This window comes from Corvus kubaryi, unplaced genomic scaffold (assembly GCF_017639235.1).
Source record: "Corvus kubaryi isolate FWS band 111438036 unplaced genomic scaffold, C.kubaryi_AGA036_p1.0 68, whole genome shotgun sequence".
NCBI lineage: Eukaryota > Metazoa > Chordata > Aves > Passeriformes > Corvidae > Corvus > Corvus kubaryi.
This window is the reverse complement of record NW_024582056.1, coordinates 10,306,009-10,329,007: the sequence shown is the minus strand read 5'-3', so window position 1 is coordinate 10,329,007 and position 22,999 is coordinate 10,306,009. Positions and strand designations below refer to the sequence as shown.

The window sequence follows — 22,999 nt, the reverse complement described above, 5'->3', positions numbered from 1 at the left end:
TTCAAGGCATGTGTTGCTCAGCATTTCTGTGCAATGACTCCATGTTTTAAATAATTTTGATCAATAAGTAAAAAAAAAAAAGTAAATACTGGGTAGAAACCAGCTATACTTACAAACATGTAATTGACAATATAAGATATCATATACAGGTGGTTTTTTCCCTCAGGCGAGCCTCTGAAAACACAGCTGCAAACAAACTTCTAGATTAGGCATCACAACTTGAGTGGTTGTCATTGTAATGGAAAGAAACCTACACTGCACCTGAACAAACTACTTTGTGCACTCCTCAGGCTGCTGTGAAGCTCCACTACAGCTATGGTGGTTCTGTTACTGGTACAAAGTGTGTAAACCCATGCAAATGCACGTTATTCTTTATCTACTCATAAAGTCTTTACATACTTGTAAAGTCATGCTTTATTTTTATTTACTTTGAACCAAATTACTATGCTAGCCTTAGCTCAGCTCTGTTGCTAAACAGGCCAGCGCAGACTTTTCCCAATGGGTTTATTCCTGTTGGACGCATCAACCATGAAATCATTAAAATTTCTTTTTCTTTTGAGAGAGAAAATCAAAGATATGACCAAGAAATCATAAAAAAACAAAAAAAACACCCCTCATCTAACAACAATAATTAACACAGCAAATATTTTTTTGATATCTCTTACAGAAAAGATTCATTCTAGGGGTTACAATACTCCAGCAAAACCAATATGCTATCTATACTAATTTCTAAATCTAAGCACAAACATCTGTCCTGCTCTTTTTCCATAAGGCCCATGGTAGAAGCCAAGCACTTGGAAGACAGCAGCTCACTGCAAAGCAGAGAAGGCTTGCCCATTACAGGCTGCTTTTCCAAAAGCTTTCATTGCAGACATATGCTTTCTATAGGCAGCATTATGTTGGTAGATCTGCTTCCAGGACCATATACCTCCTGAGCTTTACGACCTTGACTGCTTATGCAGTCTGCTTATGCTCATTGCAGAACTGCATCCCCACGGTGACTGGCTTGCCCACGCTGGGGAGATTTATTCCACAAGAGGACTGGAGAAAATCCCGCAGGGAGATTCTGTAGAGTGCCCCTTGCCTAGGTTGTACATCCAGAGGTGTTATGGGATGCAAAGCCAGGCACACCCAATACAATTACAGCCCTGGGTCCACACTCTGGGTATTCATTAACTCTTTTTACATGGCTGCTAATGCTGTCTTCCTTTAGTATGCATTGCAGGGGCAGACAAAACAATTATTAATGCATCCTACAATAGTAGAGCCTAAAGGCAGGACCAGCACTTCATTTTGGTTCCAGAGTTGAAGTTACATAGAAGGAGCAAGAAAATACCCAATTAACATGGCATAAAGTACCAGGCACATATATACACCACCAGGATGAATTAAAAGACACCAGGAAGGTGCTTTTTCTGTAATTTTTCATACACAATGCATTGAGAACCTTAGCCAAATAAACAAACATGGAAAAAGCAAATCTCTAACATTTAAACCTCACAGAAAGAGACAAATGTTTTCTAGAAGAAAAAAAAAGTGAGAAGACAATCCTAGCTCAATGCTCCAGCAAAACTCCTGGTCCACCTGTTACTAGAACATAGTTGGCATATCCACTTTTTCATGGATAAGGTACAAACATCCATATGTCAGGCCTAAGGAGGGCCATGGATGTAAACAGATCTAATGGTCTGTGCTACCAGAAGGCTTCAACAATCTAAATGGAGTACACCAGAAGCAGGCTGAACACAACATATGAGGACAAGAGCACTAGCTCAACAACAAGAAAACAGCATCCCCTGACACCGTTTTATGCTTTTCTGTAAAATGAAAGGATTATGACAGATGGAGCTGTTACAGTACTCAGTATTGCACTTTAATGAAAAAGACATTGCACTTGCAATACAGAACTCATTTATACCAGGGCTGTGTACAGAGCATGTAGACATCATAACTGGGACATGAGAAAATATGCTTATATGTTTAGTCAATCCCTTATTTTTAATAAAATTGAAAATTAAAAATATTTCTTATAGAAATTATGAATATGTTTTAATCTGAATAATTCATTGAAAAATATAGACATTCTGTGTCTATTAGTGACACAGAATGTCTAAATGTCGATAATCACAATTAGTGATTAGACAGTAGGAACTCTACAGTTTCCAAAATAGGCATCCAGGAAGATATAAGAAAACAAAACATCTCATCTTCCCGCCAGGGAAAAAAAATAAAAATTTTGTTTAGGCAGGGTTATTTAATGCAATCCAATCCTCTATAAAGGAAAATATGAAGTTACAAAGTTGCCCAGAATGATTAAATCAGCAACCACAAACTAAAAGATTCCACTTTTAAGTCTTACCACATTACATTTGGTTCTCCTTTGGAAACATGAAAACATGTCAGATCTCCATCTGCAGTTCAGAGCTCATCTTTGCTTATAGGGAAGGGGGAAGGAAAAAAGAAAAAAAAGGAAAAAGAACCAACAAAAAGACAAAGCAACCTCAAAACTACAGATCCCTTTCAAGATGCAGTATTCTGGAGGTCTCTAGATCACATAAACAAGTCACCTGCCTTCCTTCTACTAACCAATAAAAGTTAATACAGTCCTGAAGCTTGCTTTTCCATACAAGGAGAACTGCAGAAGCCAAGAAATAAATATCTATATTTAGCGTTATCTAGAAGCTCTGCTAGCATCTCACGCTCCCCTCCACTTTAAATCATTTATAATAAAACAAATCCCAAGACCATAAACCTCTTGATATTTTCCAGAAAGTTCACCACCTGTTTACTGCACATTCGTTTTATGAACAGCTATTACAGCTTCAGAACAATTTTGGAGGTAATGAGGCAGGGCTGTAAGTAATTTATTATTAATGGGGAAAAGAGAAAATGAAGCATACTTCCTACAGTTCATGTTTCTTGACTTTAACTGTGAACACCTGAATTTCTTTCTTAAGACTATGGTAAACTTACTTACTTCTGCCCAGCTACTCCCATCTTTCATTGATTCTCTCAGTAGGCACAAAGTAGCTGCCCCAGCCACCTGTCTACTGCTCTCTAGGCAGGGTAGAAGCAGTCACAGCAGTTGCCCTGCCCTGGGTCCCTCACCTGTTTTTACAATCCACTCTAACCTTCAAGGTCTAAAATCTAGCCTGCATTCCTGTTTTCTTTGCCCTGCCAGAGCTCCCCCAGCTAGAAGTACATATTGCTGCATTCTTATGTGTGTGCATATGTCTATTACTGGGATAATTAAAGGGAATCTGGGTTCTGACTGTCTGTGCCCTCAGGGAAGAGACAGGAACATCTGCTGCAATGCCTACTTATTTCTTATTTTTCTGAACAAGAGTTTGGAATTGTTTATGCTTCATTGTTCAAACACACATATTGCATACAAATATAAGAAAGTGTAAGGGAAAAAAGACTGAACCCCCACCTAGATAAAAGTGGTTTCAGTGCTACCAGCAGAGTCAAAAACCACTGACTTCACACTTCATCCAGCACAGAGCCCTAATGCTCTTCCCAGGGAGAGCAGCTACTCCTTACAGTTACCAGCTGTGGCCCCTGTGCTGCTGCTGCCAATCTTCCTGAATGTGACGGAGGGACAGACTGACCACGAAAAACATTTGACATCCTTAGTCATGCACTCTCTTCAGAGGGGTTTAATCTTTCACATTTTAACACTTAAATGCTGGCTTCGGCAGCCAGCCAAAGAATTCATTTTGAAGGAAATCATGTTGTATAGTTATGGGAAATCAGTATTTAGTCTCAAGACAGAGTTTTGTAAAGAAATCTGCTCAATTTTAATACATGTGTTGTAGGGAGAAGAAACATAAAGCCAACTGCCCACAGACAGTTATGCCCTGGTATTTTTGTTGAAAATATCTATGCTTCAATTAGCAAGACTTTTTTCTAGAATTGACCATCTTGCAATAATGCATCCTTACTTATGTTGGCATATGAACATACTAAACTTTTTTATTTACATTGTTTCAGCAAAATAAAATTTGTCGATCCTACCAATTCTGCCCAATTTTATGGGCTCATAAAATATTTTCATGTCTGATGATATTTCATGAAAAAACACAAAACTCAGCAAAATAAGACATATTGAAACACAAAGGGTGTGGAGAGCAAAGCCTGACACTAATCTTTCCAAGAGTTTGGAGCCAGGAGATCAAAGAGGAATATACTCCCCACCCCCTCCATTCCCCTACCACAAAAACAAAAAGATGCCCCAAAGCCAAAAAAAAAAGAAAGCAACAAGCAAGAAAAAGAAAAGGAAGAACCACAACACTACTATTAACACTTCTCTTTGTAGAACTTACTTTTGTTCTAAAAGGCACTGTTAAACTCCAGGGTTTTGTCACTATTAACAACTACTTTAGTTGATTTACTGTAGAGCTGGCTGTAACATGGCCACCTCCTAATTCTCAGAAATGGTACAAAAGAGTGATAAATCCACCAAAACAAAGTCTGAAGTGAGCACTGGAAATGGAAAGACAAGCTTACGACAAGTTAAAGTTTGGTCCAACCTGAATATGACAAATTGTCACGTAGCATCTACCATGCTCAGCTGCACAAAATCAGCTGCTACCCACTGTCCAACAGTCTTGTCAACAGCAGGCAAACACTGCCACAGAAGGAAGACAGGGAAGAAAGCACGTGAAAAAAAAACCCCACTTTGAAGAAGCACTGGCTATGGTTCTCTATTTCCACCCAATCTATGCAATAAACAGAAAGTGTCTTGATAAGGTTATTTAAGAAACTAAGAAGAAAAAAAAAAAATTAACTAATGTTTTTCTTCCCCACCTCTTAAGATTTCCTGGAAATTTTAGAGCTCCAAGCAAGGCCCAAGGAGGGGCCAGGGTTTCCCCAATCTCTCAGCCAAAGTGAGAAGGCAGCAGAAGGTGACATTCAGTGACAGGCAGTAAGGTGCCATCAAGTGACTGCAACACAGGCCCCATAAAAAACACTGCACAGGATCTGGAAGGGAAGACCACTGGAATGAGTATTTCCAGTAACTGTGTCACTACCAAGTATGAAAACAAAGTTGTCCAGGATCAGATGGCCAGTAACTGCAGTTGTTGACATATTTTCTGAACTAGTAGTCTAGGATACTTAGAATTAGAGAATGGTTTGGGTTGGAAAATATCACTAAGACATCAAGCAACTGTTAACCCAGCACTGCCAGGGTCACCACTAAACCAGCTCCCCAGGGTGCCACGTCTCCATGTGTCTCAAATACATCCAGGGATGGCTACTCCACCACTTCCCTAGGCAACCTGGCTCAACACTCAACAATGCTTTCAATGAAGAAGTTTTTCCTAATATCCAATATAAGCCTTCCCTGACACAACTTGAGGCCATTTCCTCTTGTCCCACCACTTGTTACTTGGGAAAAGAGATCAGCCCACATCTGGCTACAGCTTCCTTTGAGGCAGTTGTAGAGCACGATAAGGTCACACCTGAGCCCCCTTTTCTCCAGTCTTTTCTTATGAAAAAAAATTGAAATTCTATCTGGTGGGGAAAAAAAAATAAAATAGAAAAAAGTCAGAGCAATATTATGCTCCCTCTTGCTTTAAGCACACACAAAAAAAACATGACAGAACTTCATCTGCTTATGAACTCTATTTCTTGATTGCTGATCTGTTTCTTTAACAGATCCCAGTTTGGATGATTTACAACCTTTTAGCAAAAAATGCAGCTCTTTTGAAGAAGAAGAAAAAAAACAAAAAGTACCAAAACCCCAGATTTTAATTCCATCTGCCCACTTTGTAGAGCTAGTAGAATGCAGCAAGAGCCTCTCACTCATTTTGCTGCTTTGTTAACAACCAGAGAACTGCACATGCTCTAAACAGCCACATTAGGGCAATAAGGAACAAATCAGCCATGGAAAGGCTCATAGGACATGTTTGCACAGCTCACTAGCCATTGTAGCCACTGATAATTTTATCTTATCAAAAATTACGGAAATTATTAGCATTACATGAAGGTCCAGAACTTGGCTGGGATGCTAAATCAATTTAAATTGATGCTTGCTTAAAAACATGATCACTTTCAGGGTGAAAGAAAAAAGTAGCTGGTATGCAAGTCCTTCCTTAGAGAATTCAGCCCCTGCCACTTCCTCATTTTTATGGGACTGGGCACCAATGACAGGGGGTGATTTAGGGAAATATAGGGGGATAGTAACCTTCAATCTCTAAAGATATTTTCTTCCTTAACAGTAAAGAGTTGAAGGTTGCTATTCCATAGCAGGAGCTTAATCTCCTATACAAAGGTAAAGACAAACATGACTCAATTGAAAAAAAAAAGTGGAACTGGTCAAGGAATTATTTTTCTCCTTAAGAGGGGCTGGTTCTTGGCAAGGTAGCACAATCAATCTCGTAGCCCTATCATCTAGACAAACCAAAGTTGCAGTATCTAGCAATCAACATTTCTTCACTGATGAATCATCTTCATTTAAGGAAAAACCCAAAAGGTGATAGGGAATGGAAAGCAATACACCTGAATCCCACTGCACTTTCTGGCAGGAGGTCTTTGAAATATATTTATGAAAAACTGGAAAAAGAACGAAAAAGAAGTAAAAACTAAACAGCATAGTAGACTACTATTGAGTTTAAAAGAAAACTTGCAACAAGATTAGGGGAAAGAGAAGAGTACAAACAAAAACAAGTTCATATGCCATTTATCCTTCTTCATTCAGCCCACATATTATTTCCTCTTGGCATATGTTAAGTGCATGCACTCCGTACACAAACCACAGGACAAAATGAGCAGAGCGATGCACTGAGTCTATATTACTTAGACAAACATCAAGTAAGGGAATTCTGTGGTGGTCAGACAATAAGGTTAAAATAATATATTTCTTAGGATTCTCTAACCAAGGAATCAAAAATAACTGTGCTATTTTTTTTTTTCTGGTTAACCTCAAGCTGAAATGAAGGGTTTAAATTCATTTCTTCTATGGATTGAGACATGCTATTTTTAAGCATGTTTATTCAACAGATAACTTTGTTACAGCCCAGTATGTATTTAAATTATCACTAAATATAGCTTCTAAAATTATGTAAATTGATGGTTTTTTGTTGAGACAGCACAACTTTAAATTCTGATTATTTTATGGGAGCCTAGAAGAATGAGACTTGCCCCAGAGCAAATGTTCTCTGCTGTTCTCTCAGTACCAATTAAGTCAAGTTCACAACTGCACTTTACTTCTGATTAAAAAAGCAACTTTATGCAGGTAAACTGCAGGACAGTCAACACTTAAAATTTCACAGCTGAAACTGGATTTGGGTCAATTTTTTTTCCAGCTCACCCACACACTGCTGAGCAGTTGTGACAGCCCCTTCAGTTCTACCTCAAGGATGGGGTCTGTCTACAGAACGAGTCTTCACCTGAGTTTTGACAGGTCTGGTGTTTCAAGTTCAGCAAATGTGTGTGTCTGGGGAAACAAGCTGCCACTGTAACTACTTTTATTCTTTTTGTTGATTGTTTTCATTTTTGGTATTGTTCTTTTTTTTTAATCTAATAAAATGTCAGGTCCACACAGAGCTACCACGAAGGCTCTGTAGAGCAGGTGGACTATGAAATGCTGGAAATATTTAGACAAACATTACACCAGTCAATTGTTTTGCTTTGGGTTCTTTTGCTTAAGAAGAGTTCAACCTTTATAAAGCATCATTGTGTCTCATAGAGCAAATGTGGTTTTTACAGCCTTTTCTAACTGTTTAGGTTAAACACTACACTATAATTCCTTTACTATAATAAGGGAATGTTTTTTTCCAAGAAGCAGACCATCAGTAATCCCTAATACACTTACAGAGCTAACATTTCATACCTACATGCAAACGAAAGTATATCCAAATAAAATAAAATTTAATAGAAATAAAATTGTAAGACTATTTTTAATGAGTAGCTTATTTAAATCCTTTTTCTCTCTTAACTCTTATGCTATTTCAAGCATAATTTCTTTCTTTTCATATTGTAAACATATGGAAACGTGTGTAAAGATCAAGGATCTTACACTGAGCTCTGTGTATCCATTCTGTAACCTGCACCTTCTTTCCATTCACCCAGTTCTAAGTTACACTTGATTTATAACCCCTTGACTCCAACTACTGGAATTAGTTAGTATAGCTGATGGATTCTTAGTACATGCATATAACATATGCAGACAGATTTTGGGTTTTTTTAACTTTTTTATTAAGACTGCATTTCAAGAGATTAGCACATTTTTGCACATCTAGAGGCAGTCTCCTCCTTAGAGAGAGAGAGAGAAAGGAATGTCATAGAGGGACCATGCACCATCAGTTAGTTTCACCACATGAAACACTGAACTGCACACTCCTGGGCTGATCCTGTCAATCCCTCCAATACTTGCAGGTCTATTTTATATAAATAAATATATATAAATTATATAAATCTGTTTTCTGTGATAGTTCCTAACAACTTTAATTTATGAGAAAAGGAAATTTCCAGCTTCCAAGGAAGACACAAAGTGCCTTATTCTAGTTTAAGGAAGCTCTATGACAAGAAATTTTAGAAGTGGCAACATTTTCTGATCTATAGCAGACTTTCATATTTATAGATTCTGGGAGAGCAAAAAGGTGCATTATGCAGTCCTAATATTAATTATGCAGATAAACAAATTGCAACATGGTTATTGCAACTGTGTATGAGAGACATAAAATGAAAGCTTTTAGATCATGTCAAAAATGCTTTCAAAGTGTGTGCATCTCCTGCTACTGCATCTTCTTTTTCCTCTTCCACCACAAACAAAGTACTTGAGTAAAAGTTCTCAACTTTAAATTCTTGCCATTTACTATCAGAAGATATATCACAGTCTTCAACTAAAAACTATTTAGCTGGAAAAATCAGTGCTAGAAATAGTTATATGCATCTCTACACAAGGTAGCTTGACAGAATCATCACCTACGTGAGCAATTTTTGATAGGCAGTGGGAAAGAAAGTAAGCTCTTTCAGGAGATATACTCCTCTTCCATGTTTCACAGTGACAACTCCTGGGGACTGTTTTGTCTTTTTATTAGGTTTTTTTGCAGCTGTTCATCCATACACTACACCAGACTCTCACCCCATTAGTTTTATTTAATAGTTTATACTCCATCTACCATACCTCTCAAAGGAAGACAAATCAAATAAGTACATTGCTACTTTGGCATACCAGAAACTACAAAAAAAAAAAAAAAAAAAAAAAAAAGGCTTTGATCAGTCATAAATAAAACAAAAGTGTTGATATCTCTGTAAAGCCTTGGTTGATGTTCAGCATCCCACACAGTATTTAGCTCTGGTGGATCTAATACTGTTAGGTGGCTTTACAGAGTAGGGCATTAATGCAGCACTCAAAGGGATTTTAACTGTTACAAATTGATTTCTCAACTCGATGTTGGTCTAGCAGCACTAATAACATCAATAAATACAGAGAGCATTTTCCTATAGGCATTCATGAAGTCAGCAAATGTCAGAGGAAGAATATGGATATCAGCATGATGGCTGGTTGAAACCTGCAAACCCCTATTGCAGGATTCATTCGGAGAGTGCCTTCTCACACACATCTCTCTTCTTACACTCTGATACCCCAAGTAATCCATTCCTAACACACAGAATCAAAGACAAACCTCTCAGGCACTTTTTCCTGGGGTTTCAAAACTTCTGTTTTCCATTAACTGTCAATCCTGCAACTCCAAGTCAAATGCCATGTGCCCACACCAACTAGGTTACCCAGCTATCACATGCTGTATACTGCATTGCAAATATGTTTCTAGATGTATGTTGTAATAGTTACTAAGGACTCCCAACAGATTATTGTGTGAAGTGTGAACTACAGCTTGTCAGAATATTTTTCAAGACATGTCCGTTCATAAAGGCTACGGTATGTCATGGACATGTACTAATTAATGGTATTTTTACCACAAAGGTCAAGAGGAACTCTGGCATTGAAAATCATACTAGATCTCATAGTAAAAATCTGACCATAAATGTTGCTATATAATTCTATTTCCCACATATATTTACAGCAAAAAGAAATAGGTTTTGTTCAGTAAACTCTAACTGTGACACTACCTTTGGCTATACCAAAAGATGCAACTGGAACAAGATGGCTTCTGTCCCTAAAAAGCCTTAGCATAGTGACTTAGAACTGGAAGAACATCACTAGAAATTAAATATGACGGAGAACAAGAGAAGTCTAGAAGGCAGGATAAGTCTCAATTCAAGAAACTCTCCTAAATAGTGGCTGAATTAGATTCATAAAACGACACATTTTTAATCAACTCCTAGAACACAGGACTGGTAATGAGTCTCAATTATTTTCTCTCACAGTTGCATATACAAAACCAAAAAGTACATGCAGTTATCTCTTAGTTTGTGAAATTAAAAAGCTAAGTGCCATAATTTTAACTGAGCTACTTTAATTACTTTAATTTACAATATTGTGTATGCGTGTTCTGATAAAGAATAGCATTTTAAACTAAATTATACGCACAATATGAATGCTAAGGAAACCAGATATTTCATCAGAATAACTCATACTATTTAGCCCATCAATAAGTGAGTGATAAAGGTCCCTCCTTCACAATACACAGATGGTTTGTTGTTCTGAGTACAGAGTTCATTCTCCAGTGTATTGAAGAACAGGACAGCTGGTACTATTACTATTATTAAACCATTAAAATGCCAGAACAAAACACTTTCTGTAAAAAACACAACACTATTTTCTCTAAGTTTATGAAAAGAATGGAAACAAATCTTTTCTCAATTAAAATTCAATAAATTTTAATTCATTGGAACAAAAAACTTACACATGTGCTTTCTTAGAAAAACAGGAGGAATGCAGTACGTAATAGAATACATCTTAATTCCTACATCCTCATAACTGCAAACTGTTTGGAACTCATTTTAAGTTGTGACACTAATGGAAATATCTCAATTCAAATAAACAAAAGAAAGGTCAGGTAAGTTATTAACTGCCTCAGGTTTTTACAGAAAATATTCTCCAAGTATTCTTCACTTTGTTCCAACTGTTCCTCCACATTCCACTCCAATACTCAAGATGACAAACAACCACATGTATGAAGAGACTGTCCTGGTGAAGGAAGGAACTTGTGGTGCAGCTGCAATGCAAAAAGTCTGTGTGTATCAGGCGTAAGCAGGGACAAGGAGGAATTTAGAAAGACCATGTGGACATGCAGGGATTACATCAGGTTAAACAAAATTCAGTGGGAGTTACAACTTGCGTGGAATATCAGGACAAGTGGAACAGCTTCTACTGCTCCAGTAGTAATGGAAGGTTGAACAGGGAAAATATCAGCCTGCTGCTGACTTGGACAGGTAACCTAGCGGCAGCAGACCTGGATGATGCTGAGGGACTCAATATCACAACTAAGGTATCAAAGGCATCTGTTGTTTAGCAGAAGGGGTTCCAGAACTACCAGTTAGAGAGCAAATGTTCAACACCCCTTACTCCACCCGAGCCAGCAACAAGTGGAATAACACAAGGGTTGATCCCGGGACCCATCCTGTTTAACACCTTAATCAAGAAGGGGAGGCAATAGAATGCACTCTCTGTATAGTTTGCAGATAACACCAAATTCAGAGAACCAGTTGATAAGCTTGAGGGTGGAGCTGCCACCCAGAGAGGCCTAGACAGGGTGAAGGAAGGGGACAAGAGTGACTTCATGAAATTAAGAGTACACATGTAGAATTGGGCACTTGGAAAGGAATAACTCCATGCAACAGTACAGGCTGGTTTTAATCACAAAGGAAAATGAGTCACCCACATTTAAGTGATACATTCAGTTACAAATTCTGAACAAGCCTAGTTGTATTTAATTTCCATAGAATACAGCCCAGATTTTTATCTAACAGCACTGAATGCACCTATTTTTCTCATGACATTCTACATTAAAAGCAGAGGTTTCCATGAAGTGATTACACAATCTCCAGCCTAGTCCTGGAAAAGATTTTTGTCACTTACATCTTACCTTTGTATGCAATAATTGGATGCTCAGCTCTGTGGCAGTGGGTATCTTCTGTTGTTGTTGGTTCCAGTATTCCTAACACCCCAAGTCCTGCCAAGAGCAGTGTGAGGAGGCAGCTTCCTTTCATGGTGGTCATGCTGTCCTCCACAGCAGTCACTTCTTTAAACTATCTACTCTTCTTGCACTCATGTGGGAAAAGCACCTGGAGAATTCAAAGAAATTTATTTAAGAACAAGAGCAAACCACAGAAAAAATTAGACAATTCTTGACATTTAAAACACAACAATATTGCTTTCTTTCTGTGTAGCATTTGACTACTCAAAAGTATGCTGTCAGCTGCTCCTCTAATTACTTCACAAACCTATCATCAGTTACCTAATTTAGGAAAATCAATCTATCACCAAGCAGGATTAAAAAACTGATATTCATTACCCCCTCTTTTTTATTTTGTAACTTGTGGGGAAAAGAATATTCTCCAACACTTTTTATTTTATCCTCTTGGATAGAAAAAACATATCTAAATCATCTTCCCTGTTCACTTGGATCCACTGCTTCTTGCCCTGCTTTCCTCAGACACGAAGGAGTGCTTTGACTTCTTCCAAGCACAAGGTAGAAAAGGAATTGTACCCTCATGTGAATGACTGCTTTGAGAGAACAACAGCCCTAGGGCATGTATTTTTTGCCTGTCTGTAGAGTTTGGATGTAACACCACAGAAAGGGGTAGGACAAGATTCACCTCAGTGCTTTGACACATATTTCTGCTTTATAGCAGTGAGGGTCACTGGTTCTGACACTGGCTTAGTCCCCATCCATTTGCCAAGACTGATGACAAGGCTCGGAATTGCAGACTCAAATGATGAAGACCCCTTTTTAGTAAAACTAAGCTACCAATCAACAGTGCAATGGTTTTCATTTAGAATCAGAATAAAGCTGAAGTTCAGCTCCCTGATCTTTTGAAATATCCAATAACCAGACACCTAAATAAGTAATAGAATATGTACAGTGTCAATATAATTTTAGATCCAACCCAGTTTCTTTAGTTTTATCACTAAAAACATTCCAAGCAGTAACAACCTCATCATACAACCCAAAAGAAACTTTCACCACTAGCAGCTTTACTGAGTCACACAGGCTTGCATGCTGATAACATGCAGATATGAGACATCACTGCCTTTCATGAGGGAAGACCAGAGATCTGAGACAGCTCCATAAAGGCAGAAAAGTCACTCTGCTAAATTATGGAGCAATTTAGGAAAAGAAAATCAGCAATTTTGACTTCTAATACGTTTGATCTCACTGAATTATAGTGTGCTGTTCAATAAGGTGGAAACTTTCTATTTATGTAAAATAAACATCCTAAATGCATAAAACAAAGGGCTGTTAATGCAAGGGTACTCCACAATAACAGCGGTGTGTTTCAAAAGCTACACTCAGAAGGCAGGATGGACAGTAAACATTGGTCCCTAACATTACTAGCACCAGCCTTCATAAGAGAAACTGCTCTTCTCTTACCACCTTATTTTGCCATCTTTAGTTGCCTTCCAGCTTAGACCTGGACACTTCTAACCCTCATTAATTTAAACTAAAATAAATACATCAAAGACATAATACATCTCAGCAGCACATTTAATAGTCAATTTTAGCTTCTCTGCTAAATTTTTTTCAGTCACTGAAAAAAAGGGGAGGAAGCTTCTAGGCAATTAAATTCATAGTCTTACCTTCCTAAGCAGTATCTTATGATGTCATGTACCAGTATGACTGTGGCCCTACAAATTGCTTGTGGCTCACAACAGGCAGTATCTGTTCATAGAAATTCTGGGTAGTGAAGCACGTAGTGCATAAAGCACTTGTTCCAATGTTTGATAGTCCATTTTCTGCAAGGTTGATATTTAAATGTATTATGCACTATTCTTACACAAATTCACCCAGTTTATGTGGGTTATAGCATTCCTATTCCTAACTTACAGATCATACAAATACACTACTAACAGCTACTTCTAATTCATATTTCTGTAAGATTACGTTTGTACATTTAGGAAGCAAAATGAAGGTCTAATACCTTCATGAAGGTCTCAAAAGCTGTTTTTCCTTGCACACAGTACAGCAGCAAGTATCCCAACACCTAGGAATATGGTACTTTCATGTTATTAAAAAAAAAAACACCAAAAAAACACCCTTTTGTTTCTTTTAATTTTGAAAGTCTCAGAAATACTCATAAATGTGTGAATATAATGGAAAGGAATTAAACAAGAATGAAACATTTGTACTGAAATCACAGCTTTCTTTGTCTCCTTGGCTGTAAATGAAGCCCCATGGTCTTTATGTAACCAGGCTTCCATATCGCAGCCAAGTTTCAAAAAAACCCAGCTCTACTCAGAACACAACAAAAAGATAATCCCATTTCTCCAGAAAGAAAGAAAAGCACCACTACTCTTCATCCAAATATTAAATATGTACACAGGTATGGATGCCTTGGTTTTCATTACAAAAAGGATGATCACCTTCATGGGACTAATCATGGTATTAGTAAGGACTAAGATGTAAATGTCAACAGGTCTGATGTCTTGTGCTCTGGAGGTATCGAGAGGACTCCTCCCTGAATTGAAATGTCCCCCCGAACAGAACTCAGTAACAGAAACAAAGGTTCCTTCACACCACCACCTTTCCTTGGTCTCTAAATCCATACAGTATCCTCTTTCCTATCAAACTACTGACATGCCATAGGTGGTCTCTGACACAGTTGTTTACATGTCATAGTCATGCTGTGGAAGAATTTTGGGGCCAAGGACTTTCTTCCGTACTAGCTGAACTCTTCCTCTCACTGCCTGCATCTCACATGGCAAAAACTGAGGCAGGAAGCACTCCTTTCTCTCAATCACAATATCCAAAGACAAGGAGAAGGGAGAAACAAAGAAGTGTGTGAATGCACTTGACAATATATCTCAGAAAAAAACAATAACAGTCTAAATTTTTCTCTACCTCAGCCTCTAGCTGTTTAAATGCACTGCACTATTTTATTAATTTAAGTCTATTAGTGGTTTTAGATGTATTAATTTAAAAATATTGTTGTAGGGAACTGTGAGGAGACGCTTACTTGCAACAACTGAAAGGAGAGCCTTCAGAGGCCCTAACTGGCAAGAGAACAGTAAATCAAGGCACTAGATAGAAACCTCATCAAAAATTCTTTAAGTCACTGTCCACTTCATTACACAACTGCGTGCATGGAAGGAGAAAGGAGTTTGGAGACTGCACCTAATACACTGCTAGAGTAAAAAAATTAAAAATGTTTTTTTTTAAAGATCCCCAAACTAAACAAGCAAAACGAACCAAACAAAACTCCTCCCCCAAGAACCAAAAGACCCACACATCCCCAACCCCGACAAAAAATACAATTAAAGCCCCTCCAAAGAAACAAACACCTTCAGCATATACCCACAGCACGAAGCAATGAACAGACACCTTAGAAAAGACTTCAAAACTGAATCTTTTTCCACAGAACTTATAAGGGCGAGATTGCTCCCTTCTGTACACCCTTGAGTAAGGACCGCTGCACGAGTTCCATCACTGCCCAAGACAACAGCTGTAAGAGTGAGCCTGTGGAAGCACACTACGCAGACCCGAAACACTGCAACAAGTCAGAAGGCTTGAAGCAGACAAAACAATCTTTCCTGAAATCACCTGTTCTCCTTACTGAAAGTGCAGCTTTTGTGCCAAGAAGTGATAGCTAGCCTGAAGCAATAAGACAAGGCAAGACAAGACAAAGCCAAGAGAATCCTAAACACGAAAAGATTAGGCTGGTTTCCCTGATTTCTGTATAATTTTCATATGCAAATCTCTCTCAACAATGACAATAATGGTCAGGTCAAAACTCTTCAAAACATATCCAAATAGTGACACTGACCAGCTTTATAACTATTGCTAAATATTTGGGGAGACTGTATATTGACCTGTTATTTGCATAACTTTTCCAGCAGAGACCTTTATTCAGACTTCAACAAATTGCATTCTACAAGTTTGTAAAACCACCTGAGGATGCAAAATGAAAATAAAGCAGAATAAGCAGCGCTACAATATGCAATTTATTTCAATATATTATTTTATTTCTGTATGTAAACGGTCTTGTGCACTTACTCTATCCCTCATTCCCTTTGTTTTGATCCAGCTTGCCTAGAAAAAACATAAAGACGAATGAGGCCCATCAGGCAAAGGTTATATCTTACAAATGTAGCATTTGGTTTCTCCAACAACAGTATTTGATGAAGAAAAAAACAGCAATTCAAGACTTCTGTTTTAGCCAAGCCAAAAAAAACCACCTATTGCTAAACAGAAAAAGTGTGCACAGCTAAGCAAAAGAAAGCTGCCACACTAGCTGCAGCTGTTCCAAAGAAAAGTTGCTTTCAAATAATTATCTTTACTGATTCTGTAAGTGTCAGTTTAAAACTACACTTTTAGTGAAAGACGAAGTGAGCTTATGTCAATATAAGTATACTAACAGCAGTCTGGCACGTTTAAAAGATGCCAATTTCAGGACTGATTCTGAGTACAGGCATTCACAAGCAGGTCTGGGGTTTCTTTACACGCACACCAGTGTTTACTCTTGCAGATACTGCTCATGTAATTCGTTGCAGGAGACTCATTCCACTTTCCCTGGACACTTTGCTCGACATCTTAGTTTCCAAAATAGTAAAGATTTGAAAAAAAAAATTGCTCATGTGAAGTAACAACTCCAGATAACCTTTTTGCAGTAGCACAAACCTGGAAAAAAAAGTATTGAACTAATGAAACACACTATACATTACATGGGTTCATTAGAACAGAATTATGAATACAAAGAAAGATACTGTCCCATATTGCTACTGCACACACTTTAAAATAGTAATAATTATTTCATCTTTGGTCATGAAAATTTTATGAAAAATACCTAATTTGTCTACTGTATTGCTAGCTGTACCTTTGTTACAATTTATTAAAAGAAGAGAACGCTTCCTGCTGCAAGTGACAAGGAAACAGGGAGAACTGTTGTTTCCTCTTCACCAAAAGAAGGCCACACTGCTGGGTATATAGTAAGCATATAGACAAATCAGGAAAGAGGGTACCAGCACTCATATGCTCATAAAACTGGAGTACATGAATACCTCTACGATGTAGCTCAGTGCCTCTTTCTGTAATTCTTCTTGACTTGTTAAAACCAAACCCCTCAAACTCATGCAAAACATTTGAGAGGAAGATTGTTGGAGAAAGGAATATATTAAAAAGACTCTGTCATCACACCTACCAAAAAAAATAGCTAAATTCTAAGGCAATGTGTATGCTCTCAATTCACCAGTAGTGACAAGCCCTGGAGCCCAGAAGGAAAAAAGGTTGGAGGCCAGAAGCAGGCATCAAGAGGGCTCTTCCAAGAAAAAAAAAAAAAAAACAAAAACCAACAAAAAAACCCACAAAAAACAAACCCCCCCCCCCAAAAAAAAAAAAACAAAACACCCAAGCAATCTCTTTTACTGTAGCAAATCCTGTTTCCTGTCAAAGGCACAAAAACTCCCAAACCTATACCTCTTTATAGTATAATTACTTCGAAATAGATTCCTTACTCAGTATAGCTTCAGAAAAACAATTTGCCTATCAGTCAGATACACGATTAGATTAGAGCAACAGCTCAAAGATCACCTCACTCAACATCAAGATGAGACTGGAGGCTATAGATCTTCTTCAGTGAAATAATCTAGTTGTACACTATCACGTCTCATCACTGGACCCAGCAATGCAGACTGTTTACTATGCAGCAGAGTAGCATATTCTAATTTGTATTTGCATAAAGTGAGAGTCAGCTTCAATTAAAAAACTGATTACTGAGTTGCTTCAACTTTTAATACTGTCATTCATTTCTGCAGTGGCATGTATTTTAAGTTCTGCAAGAGCCAGACAGCCATCAGCTGTCATTGACTAACGCAGTCAAAAATCAATCCTTGAATTCATAGTGACATTCTGCCAAAAGACTGCTAATATCTGTAGCTGAGGGTGACAACTAATAAAAGAAGAATCTGTCATCAAAGCTAGTTCTCCGGCACTTCTCAAAAAGCTGATACTTGTGATTTGTTCAAAGGAAGCACTGCTTCAAGAACAGTGACCTGAGTGAAGCCAGGAGTTTGTAATAACACCTCGGAACTCAATTATCACATTGTGGGCTTCTCCGCCTCATCAGTGGGATGTAGAGCCAGTGGACCACAGCTTCCTGAGCAAGCACAGGCCAACCCAGCAGGCCCACACAGAAGAGAACGACAGGCAACTTAAGGGTAGGAATAAAGTCAAATCAGCACAGACTAGGCCCAAGTTCCAGCAACATCTCAGCACTTTTTTCAAATCCTTTTTTTTCTTAGCTATCCATTAGCTCCTCAGCCTTTTTGATATCCTCCCAAGGCACAGACTCCTACTTAAAGTTTCCTTCCACTCATACCTAGTCTCTTGTTCCAGTCATTGGGAGCACCTTTCCCCATGCACTGCTTGGGACGTCCACTGAACTGTGATCCTTAGACTGGCCATCAGAAATGAGGTGATAAAAGGAAGGATTCTCCACCTCAGACAAACTACAAAGCCTGCAAAGTTTTTCTTTTACAAAATATCTTTAATGGAAAAATAAAATGGTAATGATTGTTTTCAAATAAAGGTTTGAAAGGTGGAAGAAAAAAACAGAGGAGGTTTAATAGACAAAGGAAAGGCATGAAGTGAAAGAAAATGATCCAGGAAAGGATGGAAGTGTTAGCTAGGGCAGGAAAAGGAAATGGAGAAGGAAGAACTGTAGCAATTAAGGGATTGACACACATACCCCTGCATTTTATTTTCTCTTTTCTCTCTACGCAACACTTGCCTGCTCCTTTTCCAGTTGGTACTATTACTGACAAACCAAACACATTGTCTTAGGACCCAACAGACTGTCAACACCATCAACAACACAGAACACAAGCTGTTCTGTAGTAGAAACACAGTTTCAAGTGCTGAGAGTAATAGCAGTTCAGAACAGAGTCCATACCACAGGGTCCTGTTCATTTTTAAAAATTAAAGAGTTTCAAAACGGGGTCAGGAAGACCTTCAGAAAAAGGACCCATTGATAGCTATAAAATACCTAGAAACTCCCATTTTGCAGTGTGAAATTCCTGAGCCTGAAACTGCCACTATGTTCTGGAAAAATCCCACTAGCTGATTGCTGCGGTCTTACCCTCTTCCCTGAGCCACGTGCTGTCTGCTCCTGACAAAGACCAGATGCTGGGCTGGATGCCCCTCTGACCAAGCACAGCCATGTTCCCATTTTCTGCTAAGGTCTGAGTCTTGTACTGCAAGCTTTCCAGTCACAGAAAAAGTGAATTTTGAAATTTCACCAGTGAGAATTAGCAATCTGTGTGAGACCAGAGTCACAACTACAAGTAAAGCTGTGATTTAATTTGCATTAACAGTGTGCTGAAACTTCACTATATAAATACAAATACTCTTAAATTACAAAAAAGTTTCTGTTTTGAAAGCTGTCCAAAAAACTAAACAAAACCCACAAAAAAAAATGGTTTAGAAACATGGATTGATTGAACTAAAAGCACAAGTTCAGGACTGGAAGGACATCCATGAAACAGAGCAGCAGATGACAATGCACCAAGATAACCATAGGAAAAAATTAGCTTGGAAGAGAGAAGTTGTATCACTTGAGCAGAGGATGAAAAAGATTAAGATTAGAGTTGGATGAAAATTTCTGTCAAATCTTGAAGATGGATAAAAGTAGTTTCAAGCAAAGGCAAGGTTAACAGAAGCAGGTAAAAAAGAGGCAATAAGAAAGTAATTCAAGCTTAGCTGTTGCATTCTATATAAATTGGGAAAAGGCAACAGAGAGATTGGAGTCACATGTGTTGAATAATTAAAAAAGAAGATCATCACACCACAGATTATTGCTGTAGCCATCTGGACACACTTTTTATATTTGTAAACTGTACTGAAAAACATGCCAAAATTTGTACATGGATATAAAGAGAAACCAGAAGGAAGACAGTGATACAGCAATTTCAAATAGCTGTGTTTTTTAAAAAATATATATTCAACTTAAAACAGTTCTCTGTCATTTTGTGTATCACTGCATAAAAGTACTTGATAGTAGCTGGTATTTAGCTTTCATAGAAACTTAATATAATACATTTCAAATGTGAATCACCAATCTAAAGGACAAAATTCTACTGCTAAAACAACACTGTGAGTGGGTATTCTGAACATTATTACTAGGCAAACTTGCAAAATAAAGATTATATTAAAGTAGTTACTACTTTAAGGAACTGCTGGATGAGCTCCAAAGTGTCATGAAATTACTATTGTGACATCCTGCTTCAGTTGGATAATAAAGGCAACTTCATCTTCTTGCAGTGGGTTCAGTGCTGCAGTTCTTTGGTACAGTTTTAAAGGGCAGTGGGTATTAAATAAACACTTCTCAGCAAATGCATGGTGGTCACAGCTAAGACAACCAAACCAGGGGAGGAGAATACACCTTTTATGGAAAATCCACTCAGCCCCATGGCCCCATTTGCAAATGCATTTCAGACTCCCAACTCCTCTCAACTTCCATCTATTTACCAGCTTTTGATTTGTTTCTTTCCATCAATAACCAATATATTCTGTCTTCACAGCAACAGCTTAAGGGACAGCAAAGTTTAGCAGACTGATATGAAGGACAGGGAGTGGTGAGGCAGCTCAGGCTCCCATCCCACATCACTGCTACAGAACAATTCTGTTCCCCACCTATTCATCTATATGTAGCTTTTCTATCAAAGTAAGTATTCAAAACACCTACTTATTTCACGAAGCTTCTGGATTCTTTCACCAGTTCTTGGATAAGCAATAGTGTATCAAATGGGATAGGTGGCCTGAACCATCCAATGGGTCAGTCTGCACTGATTATACAAAATGCCTAGAGTATCAGAGAATGACGGAATGGTTTGGGTTGAAAGGGACCTTAAAGATCATCTAGGACCAGCCCTGGTCATGGCGTCCCACAGGCAGAGACACGTCCCACTAGAGCAGATTGCATAAGGGGCAAGCAGGCTACTACTCCACTTTGTTGTTCTTTAACAGTATCACTGCAAAGATGATGATTTAGATATTTTATACATCAACAAAATTTTTACCACATACTTACAAAGATTTAACACACAAATGAAAGCACTGTTTAATGTTTCCTCTAATTCCCATGACTATAAGCAAAGGGGGTTCCACCAATTCAAACGACACTCTCCCCTATCAGATCTTGCATATAAATCTCTGATTCAACTAGAACTGCAACAGAAAAACTGGACAACTCCCCTCAGTATCAGTTCTGTCTTCTGAAGATGTTCATCAGAAACACAGGAAACCCTGAAAAGCTATCAGAGTCCTGGAAAGGAGCCAGAAGGAAAAAAAAATTATTTCTGCTAGATCTTTCTGAAAGTTCATCCACAGTTTTAGTTATTCACTAAATCCTGAAGTAAGATACAGGTATTTTAAAATTTCTGCAAAATATCAAGTTAATAAATCTTTCCTAAAATAAACCAGGTAAAATTAAAAACAATGGAAGGCACAAAGATTTTCAAAGACCATTCTACAACTAAAACATCCAATCCATCAGAGTTTGCAAAAACAAAAGGCCAAATTCTTTATTACTACAATGCTTATACTCAAGACCCCATGTATTCACATATATAGGTGTTACACATATGAGGAACATCCATGCACATGCCTGAACCTTGTCAGTACAAACTTGCTTATTTTTTATTAGATCCTAAAATATAGCATGACACACACACAAAAAAAAAGAAAAAAAAAAACAGGGAAAAAAAAAAGAAAAGAAAGAAAAAATCCTTCTAAGGAGAATAAATCATAATTTTATATTCTTCCTCCAACACAACAGTTAAAAATTTCAGTTCTATTTTTAAGTCTGTTTAAAAGTAGTAAAACTTGACTTGACACAATAGAAATCATATACTATCTGGTGTAATGCTCTTGATTAAGCTGTCAAACAACAAATAAGGAAATGTCAAATAACCTAAAGTTAAATGAGGAATGAATGGTTCTTGACATATTTGTTTCAATAAAGGGAAGCCTCTTGTGTGTTTTCTTCAGAGCATGCACTGTGCTGCTCTGTGTATTTGTGTCACAAAAATAATAAAATAAATATACTCTATTTTTTGCAAGTCTGATATATCCTCTTATTTTATTTAGATTACTTAGATTTCCATGTTTTATCTAATTCTTAATGATGACGCTCTTTTTAGTGATTTCCATTTACAAGCTTTCAGGAAAAAAATCTATTCCATAAAGTTATTTCACAAATTAACAATGTTGTGAAAATCCAATTTGTTTAGTGACATCTATCCCAATGGTTTCCCAGTGGCTGACAGCTTTCATCAGTCAAAGACTAAATTACATGAAGTGTCACTGATGTCTCCATCATATCCAAAATCACTTCAGTAGCTTTGTAGCCATCCTTTCTCATTTATCACTTTGGAATCTTATAAGCATACAGTATGTACGCACAGATTGCATACATTGAAACATAGCTCTGACTGCTCCTTTTGAGGAATCTACACTTCAGAGACCAAATGTGTCAAGGTCACCTTGAGCTCATAAATAGAAACACATAGGATGATTACGTCTTTGCTGAGATTTTTCTAACAGTAAAGGCACAGATTCAGCTTTCTTGGGCTGCTTAGCTTGTATTTTCAAGAACCCCCACAGCTGATTAAAGGGAAACTTCCTGACCATTCCTTCATTTTATGCCAAGGCTGGATAACGTGTAGTCTCTAAGATCCTTAGCTAGTGCTGCCTGAGGCCACCAGGAAAACATATGAATATATTTTTGGGTGTGTTTTATGTATACAGCACACCCAAAAACCATACAGGACAGCCTGCACCCCTTTTTGTGCTCCTCTATGTCCATCCAGCCTTCCAGTCTTGTAGACCTCAGTTCCTCTCATTTTCGAGGTAAAAAAAAGATTCTGTCATCA

General features: G+C 37.8%; 1 protein-coding gene across 5 annotated transcripts in view; it reads right to left on the bottom strand.

Moving 5' to 3' along the window:
• SEMA5A (semaphorin 5A) overlaps positions 1-22,999 on the bottom strand; it is a 318,257-nt gene that overhangs the window by 204,541 nt on the left and 90,717 nt on the right. For 4 of the 5 annotated variants that reach the window (XM_042048660.1, XM_042048663.1, XM_042048661.1 and 1 more), the window contains one exon: positions 12,000-12,198. In XM_042048660.1, coding sequence (XP_041904594.1) covers positions 12,000-12,132 — 133 coding nt within the window. In that variant the 5' untranslated portion in view covers positions 12,133-12,198. Of the gene's footprint in view, positions 1-11,999; positions 12,199-16,127; positions 16,164-22,999 lie in introns of all 5 variants that reach the window. The other variant, XM_042048664.1, reaches the window with a different exon arrangement.